Genomic DNA, 25,901 nt, shown 5'->3' with positions numbered 1-25,901 from the left:
CTGTCAGCACAGAGCCCGATGCAGGGCTCGAACCCATGAACCATGAGATCATGACTTGAGCTGAAGTTGTACGTCCACTCAACCAACTGAGCCACCCTGGCTCCCCAATTTCTTTTTTTTAAAGAAAGATATTTTTAAAAAAAGTAAAAGAGAAACAGGTGAAATTAATTTTAATATCTTATTTAAACCAGTATTATCTAAAATATTATTATATAGCCAATATAAAAAAACATTGTGGTATTTTGTATTCTTTTTTCATACTGTCTTTGAAATCAATGTCTATTTTACACTTACTGCACATCCCGGCTTGTACTAGACACATTTCAAGTGTTCAGTATCCACATGTGGCTAATGGCTACCATATTGGACAGCCAGGTCTATAACTACCAGCTCTGATTCCTCTCCTTCCATGCTCTTGCCTCGGGGCCTTTGTGTTGGGTTTTCACTCTGCTTGGAATGTTCTTTACCCAGATACTCACACAGCCAACCCCCCTCTCCTCCTTCAGGCCTTTACTCAAATGTCACCCCGTCACTGAGGCCCTCCCTGGCCACAGCGCAGCACAAGTATGGATTCTAGATACAAAAATGCCCTCCCACACTCTTCAACCCTTTAACTGTTTCTCCTTTGCAACTGCTGCCATCTAACATTTCTATATTTACTTGTTTTTATTATTCTTCCCCCTCATTAGAATATAAGGTCTTTGTTTGCTCACAGTTGTATTCCCAATGCCTAGAACAGTGCCTGGCACATAATGGGTACTGTATAAATATTTGTTGAATGAATAAATGATATTGCTCGTGGATGAACAAGCCACCAGTGGATGAAGGATGACTTTGGCCCAGAGTGGATGGGTATGATTAAGAGCCTGGTTCTGAACCAGCCCGCCTGGGTTTGAATCCCTGTACTCTCACTTGTCAGCAGTGACCTTGGCAGTTCAGTTACCCTTTCTGTGCCGCAGTGTTTTGTCTGTGAGGTAAGGATACCGAGACCTCCCATTAGGCTGTGTGAGGAGCATATGAGATTCTATGCATGAAGCTTCCTGGCTACCACTCCGCGTACTTGGTAAATGTTAGCTATTTTTGTAGTATACCTTGTAATACCTCTTTGGGAAATGTAACTGTGTAAAACACGTAAAAAATTAGGCAGAAGATAAAAGGAAATTGAGATGCAGAACAGTATGGGGGAATTTTATTGTATCTGTGAAGGAAAAAGGTAGGTCAGAAATTAAATAGGATTAACTGGATGCAGTTGTGTTTTGGCTGCAGGTGGCATGAGACACAGGTGGAATCCTCATCCTTGGGAATTCCTGTTTTGGAAAGAAAGATAAAGCTCAACTAGGGAGACCGAAGCAAGGGTGAGTTTGGGCAAGACATCTGGAACTAGGGTGACAGGTGCTCCAATGTCAGGCCTAGCTGTCTGGGTTCCAGAAGAGGGACTATGGGAGGAAGGGAAGGATCTCACGGGTTCCAGCACAGCGAACATCAGTCTCAGCCCCAGCTCTGCTCACCTATTCCCACGGAGATCCTGGGCCAGTTACTTCCTCTTGAAGTAGCCACCTCTAATCCCCAGACAGGGTTAGATTAGGTTATTCCTTCCGGCACGTACATTCAACCACACCCCTTACATCTCTTACCACTTATCACAGATTAAATAATCCACTGTTCGGGGACTTGCTTAATTTCTGTCTGCCTCAGTGCGTCAGTGAATTCCACGGGAGCAAGGACCATTGTTGTCCTATTCACTGCTGTAACCCTCAGCCCAGGGCCTGGCACGTCGTAGTCAGGGGACGATATTCCAGAGAGAGGAGGACAGATAATTCTGAATCTCGGTTTCCTCACAGGGCCATTAGGTGGACATAAAGTGTGGTGGGTGCACAGATGTGCCGTCTTCCAGATCATTCTACTCTAAGCTCTAAGAATTCATTCTTCTGTTATGTGTCTTCAGGCCCACCAGGAGATCCTAGGATTTGCAACCCTTAAGCTGGAGGGGGAACAATGTTTGGAGCAGCCGCCAGGCCCCTTCCTGCCTGCTCTGTGACCTTGATCTCTGCAACTGTCTGTGGCTTTTAACCTGCAGGAACACAGCCTGTGTTCTTAGCACTTGGCCCTCCTTGGGGCCACTACACCCTATCCCACCAGGGCCTGGCGGGAGCCCTAAAGCAGGTGAATGATGACCTAATCCCAGCGTGGGCTGCTCGGGGGAGGCATTATTTTTAGAATTCTAGTCTTAGGATCCTTAGGGGTGATTGGAGCCCCTCCTCCCTTCACAAAGGAGGAGACAAGGAAGGCAACTTGCTGTGTGTGCCTCCCAGGCTGGCTCTCGCCCCTCCTGCAGCCTGCCCATCTGCCTGCTGCTCGTGTCTCCACAGGACTGTGGTTGGTGAGATCTCTGGGCTCTTGGTGTCTAATTAGGTTGGGAGGAAGGTGTGGGAGCACATGGAGAGCTCTGCTGGGAATGGATTTGCTTAATAGGCTCATCCAGAGGTGACTGGCAGAGCCCTGCTGGGACATGTTTGTGCTCACAGTTAAAATCAGGCTCAAAAATACAGCAGTTTCTCCACAAACAGTCCTGTCATCCCTGGGGAGCTGTGTCTGTGAAGTGGAACTCCGTGTGAAGAAGGGAAGAAAACAGGTCTTGGGTCTGGCTTTCCAGTCCCTGACTTGGGACCAGCTGCTGCCCCTCTTTCCTTCAGTTTCCCTCCTCTCTAAGCCGAGAGCACTCCCTGAGCTTCCCTGATACCCAGGGGAACATGAGGGGCCATGAGAGGAGGGGTGACTGTCATTCCCAACTTTCCTGGTCGTGAGTGCTGCCCACGCTAGTCTGCCCGAGGGTGTTGGGAGGGGCTGGCCTTTCCTTGGCCTTGTAGTTTTGGAAACTTGCCAATGGACCCAGGATGTGCCTATCACGTCGTCTGCATCAGAATCCCCTGGACATTTTTTAAAATTCAGGTGCCTGGTTCCTATCCCAGAACTACTGAGTAGGGAACATTTTTGTACACAGACGCTGAGCCTGGCCTCTTGCTTCTCACTGGAGATACACCAGTAGATAAGATCTGGTCTCTATTATGCATTTGCTCCCCTTCTTCCAGTTCTTCATGTGTGTAGGAAGGAACCTTGTTCCTTGGCAGGAACCCATGTCTTTGGAGAGGAGGAGATTCTTTCCTTTTCCTGGCAACCCATGTGGAAGGAAGCCTGCAAGGTCCCTAACTACACACACACACACGCGTGTGCATGCACACACATATTCCTACCTGTGCTTCTGCAGCAGGGCCACCAGGATGCTCTCCAACGCCATCTGCTTTTGACCTGCCCACACGCTGTCCACCTGACGGCCAAGCCGTACCTTTGCTCCTTGCTCCTGGTTTCTCTCTCTGTTAGATTAGAAAAAGAGCAGCAGTGGAGGTGACTATTTGGATAGGATGTGGAGAAGCCTGGGAAAGGCCAGGGCCAAGTAAGCAGAACAGGTATGTCCTTAAACCTATTCCAATATCTGGTGTGGACTCTTTCGCCCAATCGAACTAGATTCAGCAACACTTAGGAAGGTGCTCGGTATAGTAGTGAAGAGCATAGGCTGCGAAATAGATTTACAAAATACCTCCCCACAGATTACTTGTTAATGATAAAGGAGAAATGTTAAGTGGACAGAGGAGAACCGTGGCCGACATCACGTTAACCAGGGGATTAAAGTTACCGTCACCAATAAGGGGATGAATTGACATCATGTGCCTCCTGACGTAATGCACCAAGAAGGAACAATATCACTGCTATGAATGCAATCTAATGAGTGCATCTATGAGTGAATCTAATCATGAGGAAGCATCAGGCAAATCCAGTATGAGGAACGTAGGGACGTTCTATAAATAATAATTGAACTTTACTAATAAAAAATGTCAATTTCACAAAAGACCGAAGAGCAGTTCCAGATTAAAAGAAACTAAAGAGACATGGCAATTAAATGCAATCCATGACCCTGGCTTGGATCCTGGATCAGGAAAATGAAAAATTGCCATAAAGGACATGTTGGGAAAACTGGTAAAAGGTGAATGTATACACTAAGTGATAATTACACTGTGATTATATCAGAGAATGTCCTGTTGTTAGCTGTTTGGAGACACCGTGCAGAGCTCCTTAAGGGTAAATGGTTGTGATGACCGCAGTTTACTCTCATATGGTTCAACAAAGTAATGACAAAGTGCACACGTGTTTGCGTGTGTATATAAGCAAATATGATAAAAATATTAGCAATTGCTGAAGATAGGGAAAGGGGATGTGGAAGTCCATTGTATTATTGTTGCAGCTTTTCTGTATGCGCCAAACTTTTTCAAAATAAAAAATATACAGGCTGTGATGTCAGGCTCTTTGGATGCTAGCTGTCTGGTATGCGTCCTTTAGAAGCTATGAACTGCCCCGTAAGATGGGAGTTAACAGTACCTACTTTGTAGGGTTGTTACAGGCAAGAAACCAAGAGTAATGGCTAATGCTACCAAGGGCTTCCTGTGAGCCCAGCACTGTCCTGAATGTATGGAAATGTCTGAGGGCACAGCCTCTGTGTCCAGCACAGAATCATGATCAGATGGTAACTATCATTGGTATCATTCCTGTTGGAGCCTAACATGGGGAGAAGCACATCGTTGGTGTTCGACAATCACAGCATAATTAGAGGTAAGCTGGGGCTTCGCGTTAGGGCCTTTCTGCTGTGGCAAATCCAGAAATAATAGATGCTATGCCAGGCAAGGGACCAAAAGTCCCTCCAAACTCTGATGCTTGGAAGACTGGGAAAAAACCCGCTAGATCTGCTTACCCCTGCTGCCTGCTCATGATGTCCTGCAGTAGCTTGCGGGCAGACAGCTGACCCAGCACCTTCCGGTAGCTGTTGGTGAAGACGGCATCTGCATACCGAGGCATTCTATATGGAAGGAGTCAGAGGTCAAAGGGCTGGGTGGCAGGGCCAGGTGAGGAAACGGGGGTGGGGTGAGGGGTACTCACCATGTCCCCGTAACGTCCTTCTGCCCTTTGCCCTACTCATCCCCGGAGAAGGTAGGACCCAGGGCTGGGAGGCTTCTCTGGAACTCAGGATCTGCCCCCCTCCCAAAGATAGGCAGTGGGGACTGCCTGAGGAGATGGCTGGGGGCCTGCTTAGGGCTCTGTTCTGCACGCCCTAAATCATCCCCCACTAGGCTGCAGGGATGGTTCTGGGACATTGGGTATCTAGGCCCTGGAGGCAGGACTGCTCACCTGAGGGGCAGGGGTGGCGGGGAGCAGTGGGAGCCACTGTCGAGGGTGAGGATCACCAGGAAGAACACCCAGAGCAGCATCCTTCACCCCTCCGGTGGCTCCTGGAAAACGACAGAAGGAGAAGGTCAACTGCAGCCATAGCCACAAGGATGCCTTTTATTGGCTGGGCCCAGTTCTGGGCTTGGCTGTATACAAGCCTTAGTCCTCGTCATTTGGAGGCGGTGAGGTACGAAAAAGAACCCAGACTCTGGAAGTCAAACAGACCTAGGTTCAAGTCCTGCTTTTGCCAGTCACAAGCTTTGACCTCGTTTTCTGCAACTATAAAATGGGCCTGATAAGCTACCCTGCTGACCCCATAGGGTTGCATGGAAAATTAATGACATTGGTGAAAATGCCCCTTGCTGTAAGGCATCATATGTGGAATTCAGGCCTCAGCAAGGGTTGGGGGGTACACCTTCTCCTAGTCTCCTAAGTCACCCCACCCACTGTGACACTTGACAACAGTGAGCAGGGCCAACAGCTCAGTCTCTGAGTCAGACAGATCTCAGTTCCTATCTGGGCTCCACCGTCACCAGCTGTGTGTCCCAGGACACGTGGCTTCTCCTTTCTGGGCCTCAGTTTCCCTATCCATGAAATGGGGTCTATGACTATACTGACTGCATAGGGCCCTTGTGAGGATGAGATGAGATGAGAGTTGCTTGGCGCATAAGGAATTCTCCCAAACACTTTTGCTGCGACGACCTCAGATCAGACCCACTCGAGGGGGCAGGCTCTCGTCCTGTTTGGTTCTGTGTGAAGTCAGAGGGAAGGGAAAGCTCTACTTCTCGCTCCAGACATTTCGATTTCGCTGAAGGCTTTTAGCCTTGGAAGAGACCAGGGAGCCTGGGGAGCCAGTGTGGCAGAATCATCTAGTAGATCATGTAATTACCCTTAATTGGGGCCTGCTGACACCGTGCTCTGCAATCAGGGAAAGAACAGGCAACGTGAGAAAGAGCCCGCCTGGGCTTGGGGAGGAGGCTCCACGGTCAACCCAGACCTGCCCAGTGTGGAAGCAGGGGCTCAGCTAGGAGACCTAGGAATTGGGTCTCCCCAACTCTCGTGCCTCCCTCAGTAGAATATCCATTCCATGGGGCTACAGGCCCATGTGGGGACCCAGCCAGCCCAGAGAGGGGTAGGAACCCATCCTAGCCCAACCTCACCCTCTGTCTTCTGTGTTCTCTCCTGTCCTGTTGAAGAGTGATCTCCAGCAAGCAGGGCCAGCACTGGCAGAACCCACCTTCCTTTTCTGGTCTCGCCCGCCCTCTTAGGGCATCCCCTCCCTTCTACCAGACACCAGGGTCTTGACTAAGCCAGGGAGCATCTGCAGAGCTGGGCTCAGAGCAACCTGTGACTCTGCACCTCCAGAGCAGAAGGGAGGAGCCCTCCAGGCCTCACTGTCTCCCCAACAATCCTCCAGTTCCTGCTCAAATGCTCTCTGCCAGCAAGTGGCAGAGAGCTCACTACCCCAGAGCCAGGACGTGCTATCTCCAGGCAGCTCTTCTTGTTAGGATTTTTTTCTCATTGTGTCAAGTGCAAAAAGACGTGTTAAGCTTCTACTCTTCTGGGAAGGACTGGGGCTGGAGGAAAGATGAGAACATGGCATTTGCCTGCCCCTCCTTCTCCCCGGCTTTGACATCCACCCTCTGGGCCACCCACAGCTTCTGCACCCTCATCCACATGAGGTGGATCTGACTTAGGCCTTTGCTCTCCAGACCAAGGATCTCAGTCTTCTGTCCTCTTCGTCACACCATATCACATCTGGCCTCTTTGTCACACCATATCACATCTGGCCCCCCGTCTCCCGGCCCGATTCCAGACTGCCTCTCTAGCAATGGAGTTTCCTAAGCAGGGAGTTCTTTGGAGGTAAGGAGGGCCCCTTATAACGAGCCCTCTTTTTTTCTGTCTCTTGGCTGGACTTCCTTGCCTTCTTTGCTGCTGATCTTTAAAAAAAATTCTTTTAAATGTTTATTTATTTATTTTGGGAGAGAGAGAGAGAGAGCGAGCAGGGGAGGGGCAGAGAGAGAGGGAGACAGAATCCTTAGCAGACTCCACACCAGCAGCGCAGAGCCCGACACGGGGTTCGAACCCCCCAACCGTGACATCATGACGTGAGATGAAACCAAGAGTCAGACGTTCAACTCACTGAGCCACCCAGGTGCCCGCTGCGGATATTTGAAAGACCTGGGCACGTCCAGGCCCCTAATCACTCCATTCCCCTGCTCAGAGGCCCTTGGTTGCTCTCCAGAGCAAAGCCCAACCCCCTGCTCTTGGGCTAAGCTCTCCCTTGGCTTCCCCACCTCCCGCCCCTTCTCGTGTGTTTCGCAGCCCCTGTGCTCCCCTGGCCTGCACAGCCCACCCTCACACTCGCCCTCTGGAGCAGGTATCAGGGTCTTCATCTTACAGCTGAAGAAAGGAGCCCAGAGAGGAGAAGGACCTTTTCTCCATGGTCCTCCATCACATTGGTTTCTGACTGGACACTTCAGAATGGGCCTCAAAGTTCCCAGGCCAGCAGGCCCCTCCCGCTCCGTGGAGGCTGCCTCCCAGATACAATACCCTATTCACAGATCCCTATTCAGCTCCCCGTTCATGGGAGGTGCTGCAGGATTCATCACCTGCACATGGGAAGCCGTTCTGAAAAACAGAAAGCTTTTGCTCTTTGCCACTGGATCTCCAGGGAAATTAAAAAAAGAAAAAGGGACACACACAGGAACACCTGCCTGGTTGGCGCCTTCCTATGTGCAGCCAGTGGTTTCAGGGAGTTGAAAATAGCCTGATACGAGGGCAGACTTTGGAGGGCAAGTCACAGTAAACTCTGTAACCCCTAGCTTATTTGGAACGAGGTTGAGCAACTGTATAGTCTGGTCAACCAAGAGGCACATTTACTACAAACCGTGTGCCCCAGGGGTGAGTCAAGACACCATTGCAACCTCTAGGCTTCGGGTTGCAACCTCTAATCCTTGGGGTTGCAAAATTCCACTGGACAAAGTTGGGAAACGACAAGAATTCTCTTGCTTACGGTCCGATGAGAATTAGATGTTGTATCACCACGGATAAAGTAGCTATTGACAGACGTATTCCACGCGAGCAATCTACAGAGACAGAATTCCACTGAATTAAGTGTAGTACAGCATCCTCAACAACTCCTTGATAGCTCCAAAGGTATTTTAAGGTTTATCATCTATCCTCATGAGTATCAGTTAGCTTTCTGCAGTGTTGACAAGTGAATTCTGCGGTTAGATCTAATTGAGGTCATCTGGATTCAGGATAAATGGACACTTGACCTACATTAGTTGGCACTTCTTGCCAGCCTCTATGCCAAGAATGCTATGAGAATTCTCCAGATGCACCTTTTGCTAATGACAGAGGTCGGGTCTTGTGTGCCCAACCTAGCAAGACCACTTTTGGACAACTAGGAAGAAAATCTTTTACCTTTCTTTTTTATTTTAAGTTTATTTATTTACTTTGAGAGAGAGAGAGAGAAAGTGCGAGCAGGGAAGGGGCAGAGAGAGAAAGGGAGAGAGAGAATCTCAAGCAGGTCCTGTACTGACAGTGCAGAGATCGATTTGGGGCTCAAACTCCATGGACCGTGAGATCATGACCTGAGCCAAAACCAAGAGTCAGATGCTTAACCAACAGAGCCACGCAGGCGCTTCTCGTTTACCTTTCTCAAACATTCTGCTTTGTAATTTAAGAACGCTGAGGCACTGACTTCCTGATTTAGTTTATAAACTGTTTCAGCAATAGCATTCCAAATTGAAAGAGATCTAAGTTTTTAATGAGGAAGCATCTTGAATTGTCACTCAAAAGAGAGACACCCCACCTCCTTCCTGAAAGAGTTTGAGGCGGCTTATGGTGAAAGACACAAATACTACGAGACCATCAAAACATGGATCAAGAAACAAGCGTGGGGGTAATGGAGTGCTCCAGGGGCAGATAATTGTGTCTGAAACCTCGAGTAAGGAGCGCAGCAGCAATTGAGCAAGAAAGCAAAATGTTATCAATTTCCAGGCAATTATGTTGAATGGGTTCAGAGCGATAGATGGTATGTATTGATTTGCACAGCCACTTGGCTCCTTTGATCCATGGCAGACCCCCATCGTTGATGGGAGAATCTAGCCAGCTTGTGTCTTGCCCCAGACACCCGCCTGCACACCGGAGGAGGAGTGCTGAGATTTTATCCGCCCCCTGACAAACCCCTGGAACACATCCGTCTGCCTGCCCCTTCTCCATGGTTGAGGTGCCATGTATCCAAAACAACCTCAACACGGAGCCAACCATCAAAAGCATGTTCCAGAGCCCCTAACCAGGTACCTGAGTGTACTCACTAGTCCACAGGCGACGAGGATGATGGTGGGCCTCTTTGACTCGGTGTCTCTGAGTTGGTGAGAAGGTCAACCGTCTTGCCCCCATCCAGCCCAGCCCCCAGGACCACCCCCTCTCACCTCCGATATGGCAGGTGTCCCCTCTGCTATGAGGCGCTGCTCCAGCTGCCTGGACCTGGGGCTCAGCGTTTGTTCGGTGACTGCGTGACGCTTCCATCATTTATACCTTCATTTTCCTAAGCGTCGCCAGCGTCAGAGAATCAATTACCCACAAGTCAACCAAAGGACCGTTTTTAGCATCATACTGACAAACCCTAATAGGGGAAAGAGGTTTTTCCCCTTGCAGATGAAGACCTGGATGGAACTTTCCCTTTACGGACAGAACGCAAAGTTATGATATTATTCCGAGGGGAATAGAGAATATAATTCTGCTTCTCTAATAATTGGAGTAATCATAACAGCGAAACAACAAAGGTTCATTTACTCTCCGAGTTAAATGTGCGTTTTAAAAAGTTGATATAATTTTGTTTTGTCCGTGTGCAACTTTATCTCACTTTCAGGTAGTCCACTTATTACAGATAAGTGTTTTTCTCTCCTTAGCGCAGCATCCAATTATCAAGATTTCCCCCTATTCGGTTTACATCTGCTGCAGTCATAGGCCACTGCAGGCAGCTAGCCCGGGGAGCACCTGTTCTCATGTGTCAAGGCAGCCAAACATGGAAGGAGATGGAAAACCTTGGGAGGGTTGTTGTGTTTCCTGATTTTGCTAGCCTGTAGCTAAAGAATCCTCGAGAATGGTCTAAAAGCGTGTGAGTCAGAAACACCAGTTTTCCACGAGGCTGTTGTCGAGGGGTGGAAAGAGCCATAAGCTTCAAGTCCAGAGCCCTGCCCAGCCCTCCTGTGTCTGTTAGTCATGACCTCTGTGACCCTCAACAAGTTACTTCTACCCTCCAGACCTCAGTTTCTAAACTTGGAAAAGCGAGGGCTGCCAGAGAATAGCAGCTTTCAAACTTAAAAAAAAAAAAAAAAAAAAAAGGTGGCATAGAACTTTCTTCGGAAATCTTCTATGGAAGTGCAGTATATAAAGCAGATTTAAAACAGGAAACTTCTCTGGTTGAAGAGGGGGGAGTGAAGACTCCCTTTGGCTGCACCTGGGGTACCTCCATGGGCCACAGAACCAGTAGCTTTTTTTTTTTTTTTAATTTTTTTTTCAACGTTTATTTATTTTTGGGACAGAGAGAGACAGAGCATGAACGGGGGAGGGGCAGAGAGAGAGGGAGACACAGAATCGGAAACAGGCTCCAGGCTCCGAGCCATCAGCCCAGAGCCCGATGCGGGGCTCGAACTCACGGACCGCGAGATCGTGACCTGGCTGAAGTCGGACGCTCAACCGACTGCGCCACCCAGGCGCCCCAGAACCAGTAGCTTCTGAATGAACCTCTTGGCAATGTTATGTTGTGATCCTTCTGCTTAGCCTGCACCGAGCCATGTTCTTGGCACAGAGCACACAAGGGGTGTTTCCCATAGAAGCAGGGACTGAGTGGCTTGTCACCGTGCCGGCCTGGACACAAAGTGGTCAGGTCAGGCCAGGTCCCCAGGGACTGAGAGTGGGCAGACGGAGCGTTTGGGAGCCCCCCGGGCAATAGGTTCTCATACAGTCAGGAGGTGTGAGGTTATCTCAGGGAATGCAAGGTGGGGACCACCTACAGCTCGAGTACCCACAATGGACACCAGGCCAGAGTACAGATGTAGGACACATGGAATTGCCTGGAGAAGCCATGGGGATCAGAATGCAACCTTAGTTGAAGTTCTGTTGCTAAGGACTTCATGCCTCTTCTCAAGTTTTCTCATCTGTAAGAGGAGAGTGATAGAGCTCGACTCTTGAGGCTGCTGGGTGAGGATTAAAGGTGCCAGTGCATAAGGCACAGGCCTGGTATAGAGTAAGTCTCAAAAATTAGCTCTCACAGGGGCACCTGGGTGACTCAGTCGGTTAGGTGGCCGTCTTTGGCTCAGGTCATGATCTCTTGGTCCATGAGTTCGAGCCCCGCGTTGGGCTCTGTGCTGATAGCTCAGAGCCTGGAGTCTGCTTCTGTTTCTGTGTCTCCCTCTCTCTCTGCCCCTCCCCCATTTGCGCTCTGTCTCTCTCTGCCTTTCAAAAATGAATAAATGTTAACAAAAAATAAAAAAAAAAATAGCTCTCACTTACTGTTGCTACTATTGTAATAAGCGAGAGAGAACAGAGGCACAGAGAGGTTACCCACTCATCCATAGGCACACACCTGGACAGCGGTAGAGCCAGGACTCAAACAAAGGTTTCTGACTCCCGAATCCAGTGCCCCACACCAGGCTAATGTTCTCCTAAGGCCTTTCCGTGGCCCACTGGGTCTTCTACTCTTTTTTTTTTTTTTTTAATTTTTTTTAACGTTTATTTATTTTTGAGACAGAGAGAGACAGAGCATGAACGGGGGAGGGTCAGAGAGAGAGGGAGACACAGAATCTGAAACAGGCTCCAGTCTCTGAGCAGTCAGCACAGAGCCCAACGCGGGGCTCGAACTCACATACCTCGAGATCGTGACCTGAGCCGAAGTCGGCCGCTCAACCGACTGAGCCACCCAGGCGCCCCTCTTCTACTCTTTTTTAAAGAACCTTAACAGGGGCGCCTGGGTGGCGCAGTCGGTTAAGCGTCCGACTTCAGCCAGGTCACGATCTCGCGGTCCGTGAGTTCGAGCCCCGCGTCAGGCTCTGGGCTGATGGCTCAGAGCCTGGAGCCCGTTTCCGATTCTGTGTCTCCCTCCCTCTCTGCCCCTCCCCCGTTCATGCTCTCTCTCTGTCCCAAAAAGAAATAAACGTTGAAAAAAAAAAAAAAGAACTTTAACAGTTTTGCTTTTTACTTTACTTTTATTTTATTTTATTTTTAAACAAAATTAAAAAAATTTTTGTTTTCAACATTTATTTATTTTTGAGAGACAGACACTATTTGAGTGTGAGCGGGGGAGGGGCAGAGAGAGAGGGAGACAGAATCCCAAGCAGGCTCCAGGCTCTGAGCTGTCAGAACAGAGCCCGACGCAGGGCTCAAACCCATGACATGGGGAGATCATGACCTGAGCTGAAACCAAGTGTCAGACGCTTAACTGACTGAGCCACCCAGGCGCCCCGAGCACTTTAACAGTTTTATTGACGTATATATAACTCATACACCGTAAAAGGCACCTGTTTGAAGCCTATGGTTCAACAAGTTCTCGTAAGTTTATAAAATTGTGTCACTATCACGCAACCCTGTTTAGAATACCTCTGTCTTGGGGCGCCTGGGTGGCGCAGTCGGTTAAGCGTCCGACTTCAGCCAGGTCACGATCTCGCGGCCCGTGAGTTCGAGCCCCGCGTCAGGCTCTGGGCTGATGGCTCAGAGCCTGGAGCCTGTTTCCGATTCTGTGTCTCCCTCTCTCTCTGCCCCTCCCCCGTTCATGCTCTGTCTCTCTCTGTCCCAAAATAAATAAATAAACATTGAAAAAAAAAATTATAAAAAAAAAAAAAAAAGAATACCTCTGTCAGCCCAAAAGTTCCAGTCCCATTTGCTATCAACACTCACTCCAACCCCAGCCTTCGACAACCACTGATCTGCCTTTTGCCTCTATAGTGTTTCTTCTGCTAGAACGTTCATACGGATTCATGTGAATTATGGAGTCACATAATACGTACTCTGTGCTGTCAGTCTCCTTCACTCATCCACCTGTTTTTGAGATTCATTTGTGTTGGATCCATATCAGCAGCCTGTCCCACTTTATTGCTCAGTAGCGTTCTGTTGTACAAAAGTCTGACAGCTTGTCGACCCATTCACCGTGATGGACATTTAGGTAGATTTCAGTTTGGGACGGTTACGAAAAACGCTGCTATGAACATTCGTGTATAAGACTTTGTACGAACGTGCGCTTTTATTGCTCTTGGGTGATTACCTAGGAGAGGAACTGTTGGGTCATGTGGTAAGTGAATGGTTTGCTTTTTAAGAAGCGGCCAAGCTGTTTTCCGAAGTGGCACCCCCATTCCATTTCTGCCAGCTGTGATGGAGAGTCCCCCGGGGAAGTCCTTAAACCAGCCTTTCTTTACCCCGCAAACACCTACGAAGCACTGAATTAGGCCCACACAGAGCTCGCTGGATTAGGAGTTTGTCAGTCTCTGAAGGCCCGGTCCTATTCTCCTCTTAGGAGAGTGGGCTGGGCCTTTCCCCCTGCATGGCATTTTCTTGAGCACTAGGAGGACAGTGGCATGTGCTTGTATTCAGAGCTGCAGGAGGCAGGCATGTGAGAAGCTCAGTGACTTACCTAAGGCAGGGAGATGGAGACAGGCACACGGTTACGTGGGTTAAATGTCCCAAGAATTGAGAGAAGGGGAAAGTCACGCTAAAGCTGGGAGAGCCTCAGGGAGGAGCAGAGAGAAGCCTAAAGCCTAAAGCAGAGAGAAGCACGAGGCCCACGGATTTAGATTTGAAACTCAGCTCTGCCACTTGCAAACTGTGTGATTCTGGGCGAGGGGTTTATTCTTCTCGGAGCCTCAGTTACCGCATCTGTACAATGGGGGCGATGACATCTACCTCCTCAGGTTGTTGTGAGGGTCAGGAATATGCTTGTAAAGTGTCTGATGCACGAGGCAAAAGGCAGCTGTTACTGTAGCTCTTACTGATCAGAGCAGAGCTCTGAAAGCTGGGCAGGGTGGTGGCCAGAAGAGCAGGAGCCATCTGGGAAGAGGGGCTTCATTTGCAGCGTATTCTCAAAGCCCTTGAGGCAGAGGATGAGGGAAGAAGCCAGAACCAGCCTTGACAGTGAGAGCGCAGCCCCCCCTCCACCAATCCCCGCAGCCAGCCGCCTGGTCCTTATCCTCTGAGAGGCGGTGGGAACGCCTCGCTTGCCACCCGGCTTTCTTCCCAGGACGGGTTTTAACCCAGAGTTAATTAGCGATCGTGCCTGCTCTAGGGGCTGGGGACTTGAGCTGTGGAAAAAAATGCCCCAGAGAAAGGCAGGCTTTAAAAAGCCCCAAAAGGCTGGGGCAGAGAGCCTCCGCTGGGAGAGAGACAAGCCGTGCGTTTGTGTTGCAAATTTCCAGTGTGTTGAAGCCAGCCATTCAGGGAGGGTGATGCTAAAGGCAGTGGGCCTGCGGGTGGGGAGGGCAGAGGAAGTCCGACAAAAGGGGCCTGTCTGAGGGCCTCAGACCCTGCTTTATAAAAGCTGCTTTCATCGCCCTCCCTGGATGATGGCAGCGTTCCCAGCCCGAGGCCAGTGTGCAGGGAAGGGGAAGGCCTGGACCCTAGACTCCCAGATTCCCTTGACACTCCCCACCTAGTGTGCCTTCTAGGCCTGTTTTTACGGAGTCAGCAGCAGCAGATGTCACATGAGCACTCATGAGTGCTATGTCAGGGTGAGGGACCAAGGTTCACACGGTTGGCCCAGTTGGGGGGCCTCAGGCAAAATCAAGGGGCTTTCCTGAACCTCAGTTTCCCACTGTGTAAAATGGGGCTGATGAGGTCCTTCCCCCTACTTCATATCCTACCCAAGCAGAAGTGCCCGTGATTGGTTGGTGATCCAATAACCATCAGAAGTTCATCTCTTTCTGGAAAAGTCTGCATTTGGGAAGGTCACTAGGAGAGCTTTTTTAAAGAGGTGAAGTTGATTGTACTTAGCAAATCAATTAAGCAATTCTGGGTTGCTTGGAAATGTTACTCTCATAAGTGTTTTAAATATTCACCTTGCATGGAATCTTTAGGCCTGTCCCAAGTCAGTTATGAATGCTAACCAGGTTGGTTTTCTGGGTTGGTAGGTACCGTGCGGGAAGGCTGTCCCCAGCTGATCCTGTAGGCAAGCTCTCCCTGGTGGAGATCTGACCAGCCTTTAAAGACCTCTTTGAGGTTAGAGTGGAAGAGAGCCAAAGCATAAGAGACTCTTAAAAACTGAGAACAAACTGAGGGTTGATGGGGGGTGGGAGGGAGGGGAGGGTGGGTGATGGGTATTGAGGAGGGCACCTTTTGGGATGAGCACTGGGTGTTGTATGGAAACCAATTTGACAATAAACTTCATATATTGAAAAAAAAATAAAATAAAAAATAAAGACCTCTTTGGACCCTACCTCCCCAAGAAGCATTCTCACACCCTGCTCCTCCCTCCTGGCCTTGCCTTGCAGTTGACTGATTTTATATGTGGAAGGTTCTCCTTTCCTGAGACACTTGGGATGTCTGCAACCAGACCTAATTAAAAATTTTTTAATATATATTGGTTTATTTTGAGAGAGAGAGAGAGAGACAGAGAGAGAGAGAGAGAGAGAGAGGGAGAAGGTGTATGAGCTGGGGGTGAGGGGGTGGGTGGGAGAGGGAGAGAGAGAATCCCAAGCAGGCTCCACGTTGTCAGCACAGAGCCCAAAGTGGGGCTCGATCCTATGAACCGTGAGGTCATGACCTGAGCCAAAATCAAGAGTCAGAAGCCCAACCGACTGAGCCACTCAGGTGCCCCACATCTGATTAATTTTTGAGCCCCCTAAAGCCTTCTTTCTTCTCCCAGCTTTATTAAGATGTGACTGGCATAGGGGCACCTGGGTGGCTCAGTCAGTTAAGCATCGACTTCGGTTCAGGTCATGATCTCACAGTTTGTGAGTTCGAGCCCTGAGTCAGGCTCTGTGCTGACAGCTTGGAGCCTGGAACCTGCTTCAGATTCTGTGTCTCCTTCTCTGTCTGCCCCTCCCCTGCTTGTTCGCACGTGCTCTCTCTCTCTCCCTCTCTCTCTCTCTCTCTCTCTCTCTCTCTGTCTCTCTCAAGAATAAATAAAGATTAAAAATTTTTTTAAAAAGATGTGACTGGCATATATAAAGCTTGATAATGAAGGTGTGTTTCCTAGACCAACAGTAACAGTATCTCCTGGGAGTTTGTTGGAAATGCAGAATCTTGGGCTCCACCCCAGATTGACTGAATCAGAGGCCAAATCCTCTTTGTTCTAGGATTTTAAAGGCATCAGGTCCCTAAGATGGTTTCTGAAGGCCTTGCGATTTTCTCACCAGGGAGGAGGGCCTTGACCGCAGGCAGCCGGGAGATGTCGCTGTTCTCCAGTCTTTGGGAGATGTCAGGCTTCCTTGCAAACACCAGAGGCCCCAAGTGCTGGGTTTTGTTTCCTGTGAAATCCAGGAGAACCGAGGGGTCCAGGTCCGTTATGTATTCAGGCCACCCCCTCCTCAGCCACCTGGGCCGCCTATCTCTCTCTGCCCATTTCCTGCCCTGGGTTCTCAGTTGTGTTTCCAGTTAGGGAAGGCTGTGTGTTCCCCAAACTCAGCCCCTGCCCCAGGATCCCCAGGAGAAAGCCCAGAGGAGAAAGCCCAGCATATGGAGACTTCTTCAAGCCTGGCTCATCAGGCAACAATGTGGCCCGGCAGAGGAGGGGACATCTGTCTGTCGGGAGGCCCCTTCTCACTTGGAAGCTGAGTTGGAGGATCTTAGTGACAACAGGACCTGCAGACACAGCCAGAGGAACTTCACATTATTTGACTGTCTACAGGAAAACCCCGCAGCCTGCCTGGGACTCCAGTTTCTGGTTCCCATCTGAACTGGGTGCCCAGTGTCGGGGCCAGGATATGGCTGCACCTCCCCGCGGTGGTGATAGGGCAGTTAACAGAGCTCCATTAGCCATGGATGCATAAACCTGGGCTCCAGAGTAGGGCCAAAGTGCCCTCAGACACTCCCAGACTGGAAGTAGAGCTGCGAGTTTCTCTCCAGAGCTCAAGTTTCCAGTCCAGCCACCTCCTCCTGACCTCCCCCCATCCCGTGTCATCTGGTCCCTGAACACCCAGGCCACAGAGCAGAATGCAGCTCAGCTTCCATGCCCAGCCCCACCCTTGGAGCTGGAACTCTCCTCTAAAAACCCCACAATCCACCCCTAATCCACGGCTGACACCTGGCTTTCTGCTTAACTCCTGTCACTCCAGCCCCAGGGTCAGCCCCATTCACCCCCACCCAACTCCTTATAGGAATCCAGTTGTCTTGGATCACAGCACAGCAGTATAGCCGTAATATCTTTTGATGCTTACTATGTACCAGTCATGTAACATGCATGATCTCATTCAACAAATTTAAGGGTTAGGAGCACAAAGTGGTTGCTTTTTTTTTTTTTTTAAGACGGGGTGGGGGAGAGGAGTGGGGCATAGGGAGAGAGAGACTCTCAAGCACTCTCCACACTCAGCACGGGGCCTGATGTGGGGCTCTATCCCATGACCCTGGGATCATGACCTAAGCTGAAATTAAGAGTTGGACACTCAACCGAATGAGCCACCCAGGCGCCTCAATTATTGTGGAAGAAGGTGAGTGTTGGAGCCATTGGGTAACTCATCTAATCTCACTCAGACAGTAAATGGGGAAGCCATGGCCAGAAGTGGCACAGGTCTGCCTCCAGACATGCCCTAGTGCCCTGGAGCAGTGCTACTGCGGCCCCAACCTTGGCATCTTTAAAAAAAAAAATTTTTTTTTAATGTTTATTTTTGAGAGAGAGATGGAGTGCAAGTGGGGAGGGGCAGAGCGAGACAGAGACACAGAATCCTAAGCAGGCTCTAGGCTCTGAATTGTCAGCACAGAGCCTAATGCAGGGCTTGAACTCACAGACTAGCAAGATGGTGACCTGAGCCAAAGTGGGAAGCTTAACCGACTGAGCTACCCAGGCGCCCCCAATGCCCCCAGCCTCAGCATCTTAAGGCTGATTTCTGCCGACTCCTCACAACAGATACCAGATTTCCCTCTGGGCAGTATCAGTAGGGTCTCTGTGGACCCTGTGAGGTGTAAAGAGTGAGGATTTCCCATGTCTGATGACCAAGTGGCACTGTACTTTTCACATGCATTTGATGTGGTGACAGTGACATTTCTTATTAACATCAGAACTTTGGTGATCTCACCCATTGAACCTGGAACCAAAAGTCCCAGCCTCACATCTGACCCAGTTCACACATCCTTCAGGTTCGAAATAGACTCGGGCAGGCACAAGCATTTCAGAACGATGAACGCTCATCACCAATACATTTGCATATTTCATCATTCATTCAGGGTTTCATCCATCCTTTGACAATTCACCCCTCAGACCTCCCTGTAAGTATGCCCTCTGGGTGTTAAGCATTGTGTTTTGGCATCCGGGAACCAAGGAGTGGTAAGATACAATTCAAATGAATAGACATTTATTCAGTGCTTGCTGTGTGCCATTGGCTGTGCTGGGGGCTCCAGGCATTCCGTGGGCTCGCTTTGGTGGAGACTTCATTCCAGCTGGGAAGGCAGGCAGGCCAACAGATAATTAGATATGGTGTGATACACATGGTCTATAACAGAGGTGTGTTTCATGTGCTAAAGGAGCAGGGTGGGTGGGGACTTTGCTCTGCTAGGGCTCAGCAAAGGCTGCAGAGGAGATGGCGTTTAAGCTGGGCCTTGAAGAAAAGGGAAACTCTACTACAGCATGAGCAGCGGCCGGGCTGCACGGTCAGCGCGTGGCAAGTCGTTTGGGTGGCTACCGTGAGGGTCCTCAAGCCTTTGCGTTGGGCCTGGACCCCCACGTTCAGTTGTCTGGGGTAGGGCCCAGGGTTCTGCAGTTTTAGCCAAGGCCTCAGGTGATTCTGATGCAGGTGTGAGAGAGCACAGTCTGAGAAACCCAGGCCTACGACTTCATTGGCAGGAAATACAGAAAATGATTCTGGAACGATATGTGAAGACCCAGCCGTGCAGGGTGTCAAACACCACGCTTGGGAATTTGGGCCTTTTCCCTTCTCAGTGGAGAGAGCCCCATGGGAGGCTTTCAAGCCAGCAGCCCAGAGGGGGTACTGAAAAGCAGAGTGGCCACAGAGAGGGAGCCTGGCTGGGAAGCTTTTACAGGTGTTCAGGCCTGTGGTTCTGAGAGCCTGAGCCAAGGCCCACCACGGAGGTGGCGGGGAGCACAGGGGGCTGGATGCGAGAGGGCCCTGGGAGATGGGACCGCTGGGCCTGGGGTAGAAAGGACAAGGGAAGTGGAGGAGGGGGAGATGTTGAGAATGAGCTGATGTTTCCAGCTGGAGGCCTGAGGGGTGATGGGTACTCTGGGGGAGCAGGTTGCGGTGAGCTCCGATTTCCATGCGGTGAGTTTTTAGGACTCAAAGGACGTCCAGAAGGAAGCAGGTAATAGGCAGTTGGACCCAGTCTGGAGCTTGGTTCTGGGCCAGGGGCCGGTGCAGAGAAGAAGGTAGCCAAGCTGTGGGGCATCGGCGGGATCTTAGAATGCACATCCCAGGGCAGCTGGCAGCAGAATGAGAAACAGCGGGCAAGAAGACAATCAGAAAAGGAGGCCGGTTGCTGTCAGTTTATGACTTCCACATCACGGATAAATGTCTTGCCTTTGGTCACCGGGCTCCTCGGGGCGGAGCCAGGGTTTTGAATCTGAGCCTCTTTGGCTCCAGCATCCACACTGTCTTCTCTGCTGAGACTCCAAGAGGCAAAGCCCATCCCCAGAGACAAAATAAGCAGATTCATAGATTGGGGGTGGGAGGCTGGGGGAAGATGTTGCAAAAAGAGCTTACAAGAGAAACGGGGTAGAAAACAGTGTATTAAGGAGCATATTTTTCTTTACCTTTCCCCACTGGTGTATTTTGAAGCAAATCCCAGACCTCTTATCATTTCATCCATAAATATTTAAGTATGTAACACAAAAAAGATAAGGACGCTTTCTTTGACATAGTCACAATGTCATTATCACACTCGAAAAAAAAAACCTCTAACAATAATTCTTATTAAGTGAACCTACTGAGGGCAATTTGACAAGACCTCAGAATGGAAGCCTGGCTTGCTTATCTTGAGCCGGTATTGTCACAAAGCCATGATAAGGAATTTAAATTTTCCCAAGATAATTACAGAGAAAGGAACAGGGGATTGGCAATGCAGATTTGCGAAGCTTGTCGGGGCCCTGGGAAGGAAATGTTATAAAGGGAAAAAAAAAAAAAAAAAAAAAAGTCTGGAAAGATTTGCAGAGTACAAAAGAAGAGATCCTTCTTTCTGACTTCCCTTTTCCTCACTCAGAGGCCTCTAGTCATAAATGTGAAATAGGAACCGGGTCTAAAGTGAAACCAAACAGAATAAAAATAGCACGAGGAGTAGTTGCTGAATGCAACGGGACAGATTTCTGGGGCTCATTTCCCACCAAGGCTCTCCAGACTGCTCACTTCCTAGCTAAGGACTGCTCTGCTTCCTGCGGCCGTTCAGAATGCTAGCTTCCTGGGAGGTCCTGTATATGGTTTATTAGCTGGTTTAGTAATTGGGCTCTGCCCTTCTGCTAGGCGTCAGGAAACCTGGATTCTGGGTCCAGCTCCTCTACAGACTTGCTCTGTGACCTTGGACAAGTTCTTTCACTTCTCTGAGCTGATCTGCAGCATGAGGGTGCTAGACCACAAGATCTCAAAATTCCCTTTAAGTTCTGAATTCAGAGGGACTGAACTCAGGGTGGTTCAGTCGGTTAAGCATCTGACTTCGGCTCAGGTCATGATCTCCCGGTTCCTGAGGTTGAGCCCCACACCAGGTTCTCTGCTGTCAGCACAGAGCTCGCTTCTTCAGATCCTCTGTCTCCTTCTCTCTGCCTCTTCCCTATTTGTGCTCCCGCCCCTCTTCTCTCTCTCAAAAATAAACATTAAAAATAAATAAAATATTTCTTAAAAGTTCTGAATTCTCTGATCCAACGAACACCTAGTGAAATGTCGCTCATCCCCTGAGTTTCAGGATTTGGTTTGATGTTACCCCATGTCAGCAAAACGCTTGGATAGCTTGGATGAAAGACGCCGTGGAGACGCCACGTGTTTATTATGCAGGCTCGTGCTTCCAAATCGCCCAGGGTCGCACTTGGCTGACCCCCCAGAGGAAATCTAGGAGGTGGCTCCATCTGCCGCTCTTGGGAAACCAGTGGTGGCTGAAGAGCAGCTGGAAACCGCACAAGCCACCCACAGATGGACCCGGTGGCCTGAGGCCCTGGAAGCAAACGGTAGAAATAAGCGTAAAGGACAGCCCGATGTTCTTTCTATGGCAGGTAAAGAGGTTGGTAAATGGCAGCCAGGGATTTGGGGCTGAAATGGAGCTAAAGGCCAGTAGTGGTGGCCATATGGTGCCGTATGTTGTGGCGTTCTGGCCCAGTGGCACCTGGGGAGCTGCATTCGAGCAGAGTCTTTAAGAACTAAGGGCGGAGGGGAGCCAGAGGAAGACACACAAGAAAGTGGACCGAAAGGGGCAGGGGAGAAACAATGCGGACTCCTCCCCGGGCCAGAAGAGCGGCCCTCTCCTGAAACCCTGCCCCGTGCCCCAGCTCCTCACCAACGTGCTGAGCTAGAAGGCGAGGGTGTGGCAGCTCTCAGCCCCAAGGGCCCAGGTTTCATTTTGTTTCGGTTCCTCCAAGGTGCTTTTGTTTCCCGTGAAAGGGTTTTTGCTGGAGCCCTGTCCTCTGCCTGGAAGGCAACTGGCTCTCTTCTCCCGGTCAACTTCTGCTCAGACCTGAGGTCAAACCTGCCACTACAACAAAGCCTTCCTTGGCCTCCCTACCTAAGACGAACCACTCCAGTTTTAGGTCCTTACATCATTCTGTACTGAAAAAAAAAAAAAAAAAAAAAAATAGCGCTCATCACTGTTACAATCTGTAAGTATTTATGTGATTCTTTTTTTGGAGGAGGGGGTGATGCTTTTTAAAAAATCAATTTGTAATACACACAAGAAAACATGACACTAGATGGGACCATTTTAATGTTACAGAATCTTATACAGATGAATTTGTTCAAGAGCTTCTCTGTCAATATGCTTTTCTGGATATACGTTGTAGTTCAGTGGTACCTCTTCAACCCAGGGAGATAACTGTATATTCATTTGAAGACCTGAGAGAGAATCTTCAAGGCTTCGTACTGTTACTAAGCTTTCAGAAAAGTTGCAAGAGTAGTACAAAGAACTCCCATACATTCTTGGTCCGGATTCAACAATTGTTAATGTTTTGTCACATTTGCTTTATTATTTTGTTTCTCTCTCTGTGCATGATCGATTATATAGTTTATATCTACATTCATACATGTATAGCTAATACACTATATACATGATTGTTATTTTTTTGAACTACTTGAGAAAACGTTGCAGGCATCTTGTCCTTTACCCCTACACGTTTAAGGATTATTTCCTAAGAACCAGATCACTCATTTACATAACCGCAGCACAATTAAATCGTATGATTCTTTGAGTAATGTCTGTCTCCTTTCACTTAAATGTAGACTCCATGAGGGCAGGGGCTACCCTGGCTCACCGCCCACGTGTGGGTCACCTGACATGTCTGGCACTCTCCCAATATTTGTTGAATGTGCTAGAAACCTGAATAGGGAAGGACTTGTCCTCAAGGGTTGCATTCTACCCTAGTCATGAACTTTCTTGCTGAGCATGCTCTGTGTGTTGGATGGGGTTGGGGGTTTGGATTTGTCTGCCTGTTTCCATTTCTATGGGGAACCGGAAGCCCACTGTGGTAAATTATAATGCCTGAAGATTTGGCTTCTGTCATTTTTCAAATCCTCTCCAACCAGCCCTGGCCCTTGCTCAGCCTCAGTCTTAACTGGCAGCCGCCCTTCCTCTGGCCCAGCAGCACCTGTTGGCTATTGCACCCAGTTAATTAGCCCCATGAGAGAGTTCTGGCAAAGGCAGCTGGAATGCCAGTTAATCTTTCCATGCAATTGCTTGTATGAGGTGTTGGCCTCTGCCTTGGAAACTGCCCTGTAAGCTCTTGGCCCAAAGCTCTTGCTTTGAGCTACCTTGAGACCTGTGTTGGGCCATCCTTTGAGATGGTGTAGCTGCTTAGTGAACAGAGGAGCTGATGGAGGGGATGGATGTGCTCAGGGAGAACGGGAGCTGGAGCACACGGCTCATGGAATCCCCGAGTTGGAGAGGCCTTTAGAGCTCTTTTAGGACAGTGGTTCTCTAAATATGGCCCCCAAACCACAGTATTCGCACCTCCTGGGAACTTGTTAGAAGTGCCCACTCCAGGGGTGCCTGGGTGGTGCACTCGGCTCAGGTCATGATCTCACAGTTCTTGAGTTCGAGCCCCGCATCGGGGTCTGTGCTGACGGCTGGAAGCCTGGAGCCCGCTTGGGGTTCTGTGTCTCCCTCTCTCTCTGCCCCTCCCCCACCCGTGCTCTATCTGTCTGTCTCTCTCAAAAAATAAATACACATTAAAAAAATTAAACAAAAAAAAAAAGGAGTGCCCCACTCCAGACCTCCAACCAATCTCTGGGGCTGGTTAAAACATAGCAGTCTGTGTTTTAACTAGCCTTCCAGGTGATTTGGATATGTGCTCCAGTTTGCAACCCTCTGCTCTCGGACAATTTTTAAGGGGGGGATCTCAAGCCCCAGGAAGGTCACCCTGATGCTTCCTTTCACACAGGCTCCTTCTCTGCTCATTGCTGCCTATCTGCAGCTTGCTGTTGTTGGTTTTTTTTTTTTTTTTTAATGTTTTCAGACTCATAAATAAGCTTTTCACAGGCTATTACATTACCATGGCAACCTGGCAGCTGGCTAGAAAGAAGCAGGTAGCACACAGCCTTGGGGTCTCAGTGGCACTAAAGTAACTGTGATTTTCTCTCTGCTGGGGTCAATCTCTTTATGCACGGCCTCTTTGTTTCTCTCTGCTTTTCCTCCTTCTTTCTGCTCCTTTCTTCTCTGTTTGGCCCTTATTCCTACCTCGTCTCATTAGGAGCAACACGTGTTCTAATTGTTTTCTGTTTTCCAAGGGTTGCCAAATCTGACCTCTCCTTTGAAACTAACAATAACACTGTAAGGTGGGTGGATGTGAGCAGCCCTATTTGACTGCATTTGTACTCCCATGAAAATGTTGTATACAAAATTTTAAAGAATCGATTAGTTTATCTTTCAAGACATTACACGCACAGAGTGCAAGATCCAAAAGGTACAAAATGGTACACAGTAAGAGGAAGTCTCAGGGCGTCTGGGTGGCTCAGTTGCTTGAGCGTCCAACTTTTGATTTCGGCTCGGGTCATGATCCCAGGTTCATGGAGCCCACTTAAGATTCTCTCTCCCCCTCTGCCCCTCTCTCCTGCTGGAGTGTGCTCTCTCTCTCTCAAATTAAAAAAAAAAAGAGCAAGTCTCCCCATAACCCCTGGTGTCCAGGTCCCCTCCGGGAGGGGGGGGGCGTGTCCTATTACCTGTTTCTTGTGCATCTTTCCTGGGATAGCCCATGCATAGATAAGCATGTTCCTTTATCTCCTTTCTCCTTTTTTATGTAAGCAGCTGGGAACATTCTATACCCACCATCCTTGACCTTGTTCTTTCACTCAATGATGTCTTCACAATCCTTCTCTAGCATTTCGGGTTGTCTCATGCTTTTTAATAGCTGCATATTCCATGGTGTAAATGTACCATCATTTATGTAAACAGTCCCTGTTGATGGGTATTTGGGTTGCTTCCAGTCTTTTGTTATTTCCATTCCCATTTTATAGCTGGGAAAACTGATTTAGAGAGGGAACTGATTTGTGGATATTCCCAAAGCAAATGTGGGAATCGGTAGGCATTGCTCAGCCACAGAGTCTAAGAAGAAAGGAAGGATTGACTGACCCCTGAATTATAGAAAACAAGGAGCCATCCAGGCACCTGATTTCTTTTCTCACCCTGCTAAGTGTCTTATCCAGTTGAGTTACATTCTGTTAACACTGGCTGATGATCGATGTGTCTAATTAAGTAATTGTTTGTGGAAGGATTTTAAATCTGTCTTCCCTTCTAGACAATAATCTTTGTTAGGATACGATGATGTTTTCCTCACCACTGCATCCCTAGCAAGTACTATACTCCTAGCCAGACTGGGTATACAGTAGGCGCTCAATAAATACTTGTTGAATGAAAGAACAAGTGGGCCAGGATTGTGTGTGGTTAAGACAATGGGCTTAGAGGCCTGGGTTTGAATCCTGACTTCTGACACTTATTAGTTGTGCAATCCAAGACCCATCTCTCAACTTCTTTATGTCTCAGTTTCCTCCGCTATGCAATGGAAGCACTCTCTCAGGGTTGGTGGGGGGAAGGGATGACCAAGTGAGTGAATGCAGGCCAAGCATCCATCACAGGGCCCTGGACACAGTGAAGGCTCTGCCGATGCTCTCAGCTTCTTTCAGTGTTGTGTACTTCAGAGAAATTCTGATGAGGGAGCTGAAAAACCTTCAAAGAAGAGGTCATTTGAGCTGGGCCCCGAAAGAGAAGAAAGATTGGAGCTTTATGTGGCTAGCGCCAGATCTCTTTACCGAGTTCAAATCGGTACCGAATCAGATCTC

At 49.1% G+C, this 25,901-nt stretch overlaps 1 protein-coding gene across 3 annotated transcripts; it reads right to left on the bottom strand.

Moving 5' to 3' along the window:
- Positions 1–1,161: 1,161 nt before the first annotated feature.
- On the bottom strand, positions 1,162–14,435 carry GHRH (growth hormone releasing hormone). 3 transcript variants are annotated; one of them, XM_045444652.1, is made up of 7 exons: positions 14,182–14,435; positions 13,293–13,483; positions 9,717–9,832; positions 5,236–5,336; positions 4,802–4,906; positions 3,252–3,371; positions 1,162–1,307 (listed from the first exon to the last, which is right to left on the bottom strand). In XM_045444652.1, the coding sequence occupies exons 4-7, from the start codon at positions 5,313–5,315 to the stop codon at positions 1,292–1,294; spliced, it is 321 nt and encodes a 106-aa protein (XP_045300608.1). In that variant the 5' UTR covers positions 5,316–5,336; positions 9,717–9,832; positions 13,293–13,483; positions 14,182–14,435; the 3' UTR covers positions 1,162–1,291. The 3 variants fall into 3 exon arrangements, with proteins under 3 accessions (XP_045300608.1, XP_045300610.1, XP_045300609.1); XM_045444654.1 differs by lacking the exon at positions 14,182–14,435 and having other exon boundaries at positions 13,293–14,144; XM_045444653.1 differs by lacking the exons at positions 9,717–9,832; positions 13,293–13,483.
- Positions 14,436–25,901: the final 11,466 nt, after the last annotated feature.

Source organism: Leopardus geoffroyi, chromosome A3 (genome assembly GCF_018350155.1).
Source record: "Leopardus geoffroyi isolate Oge1 chromosome A3, O.geoffroyi_Oge1_pat1.0, whole genome shotgun sequence".
NCBI lineage: Eukaryota > Metazoa > Chordata > Mammalia > Carnivora > Felidae > Leopardus > Leopardus geoffroyi.
This window is presented reverse-complemented; position numbering and strand designations above follow the sequence as displayed.

Coding starts and splice junctions, on each gene's coding strand:
- GHRH (XM_045444652.1), bottom strand. CDS start 5,315: ATGCTGCTCTGGGTGTTCTTCCTGGTGATCCTCACCCTCGACAGTGGC. Junction 4,907..5,235: donor CCGCCACCCCTGCCCCTCAG/GTGAGCAGTCCT, acceptor CCTTCCATATAG/AATGCCTCGGTATGCAGATG. Junction 3,372..4,801: donor ATCATGAGCAGGCAGCAGGG/GTAAGCAGATCT, acceptor CTAATCTAACAG/AGAGAGAAACCAGGAGCAAG.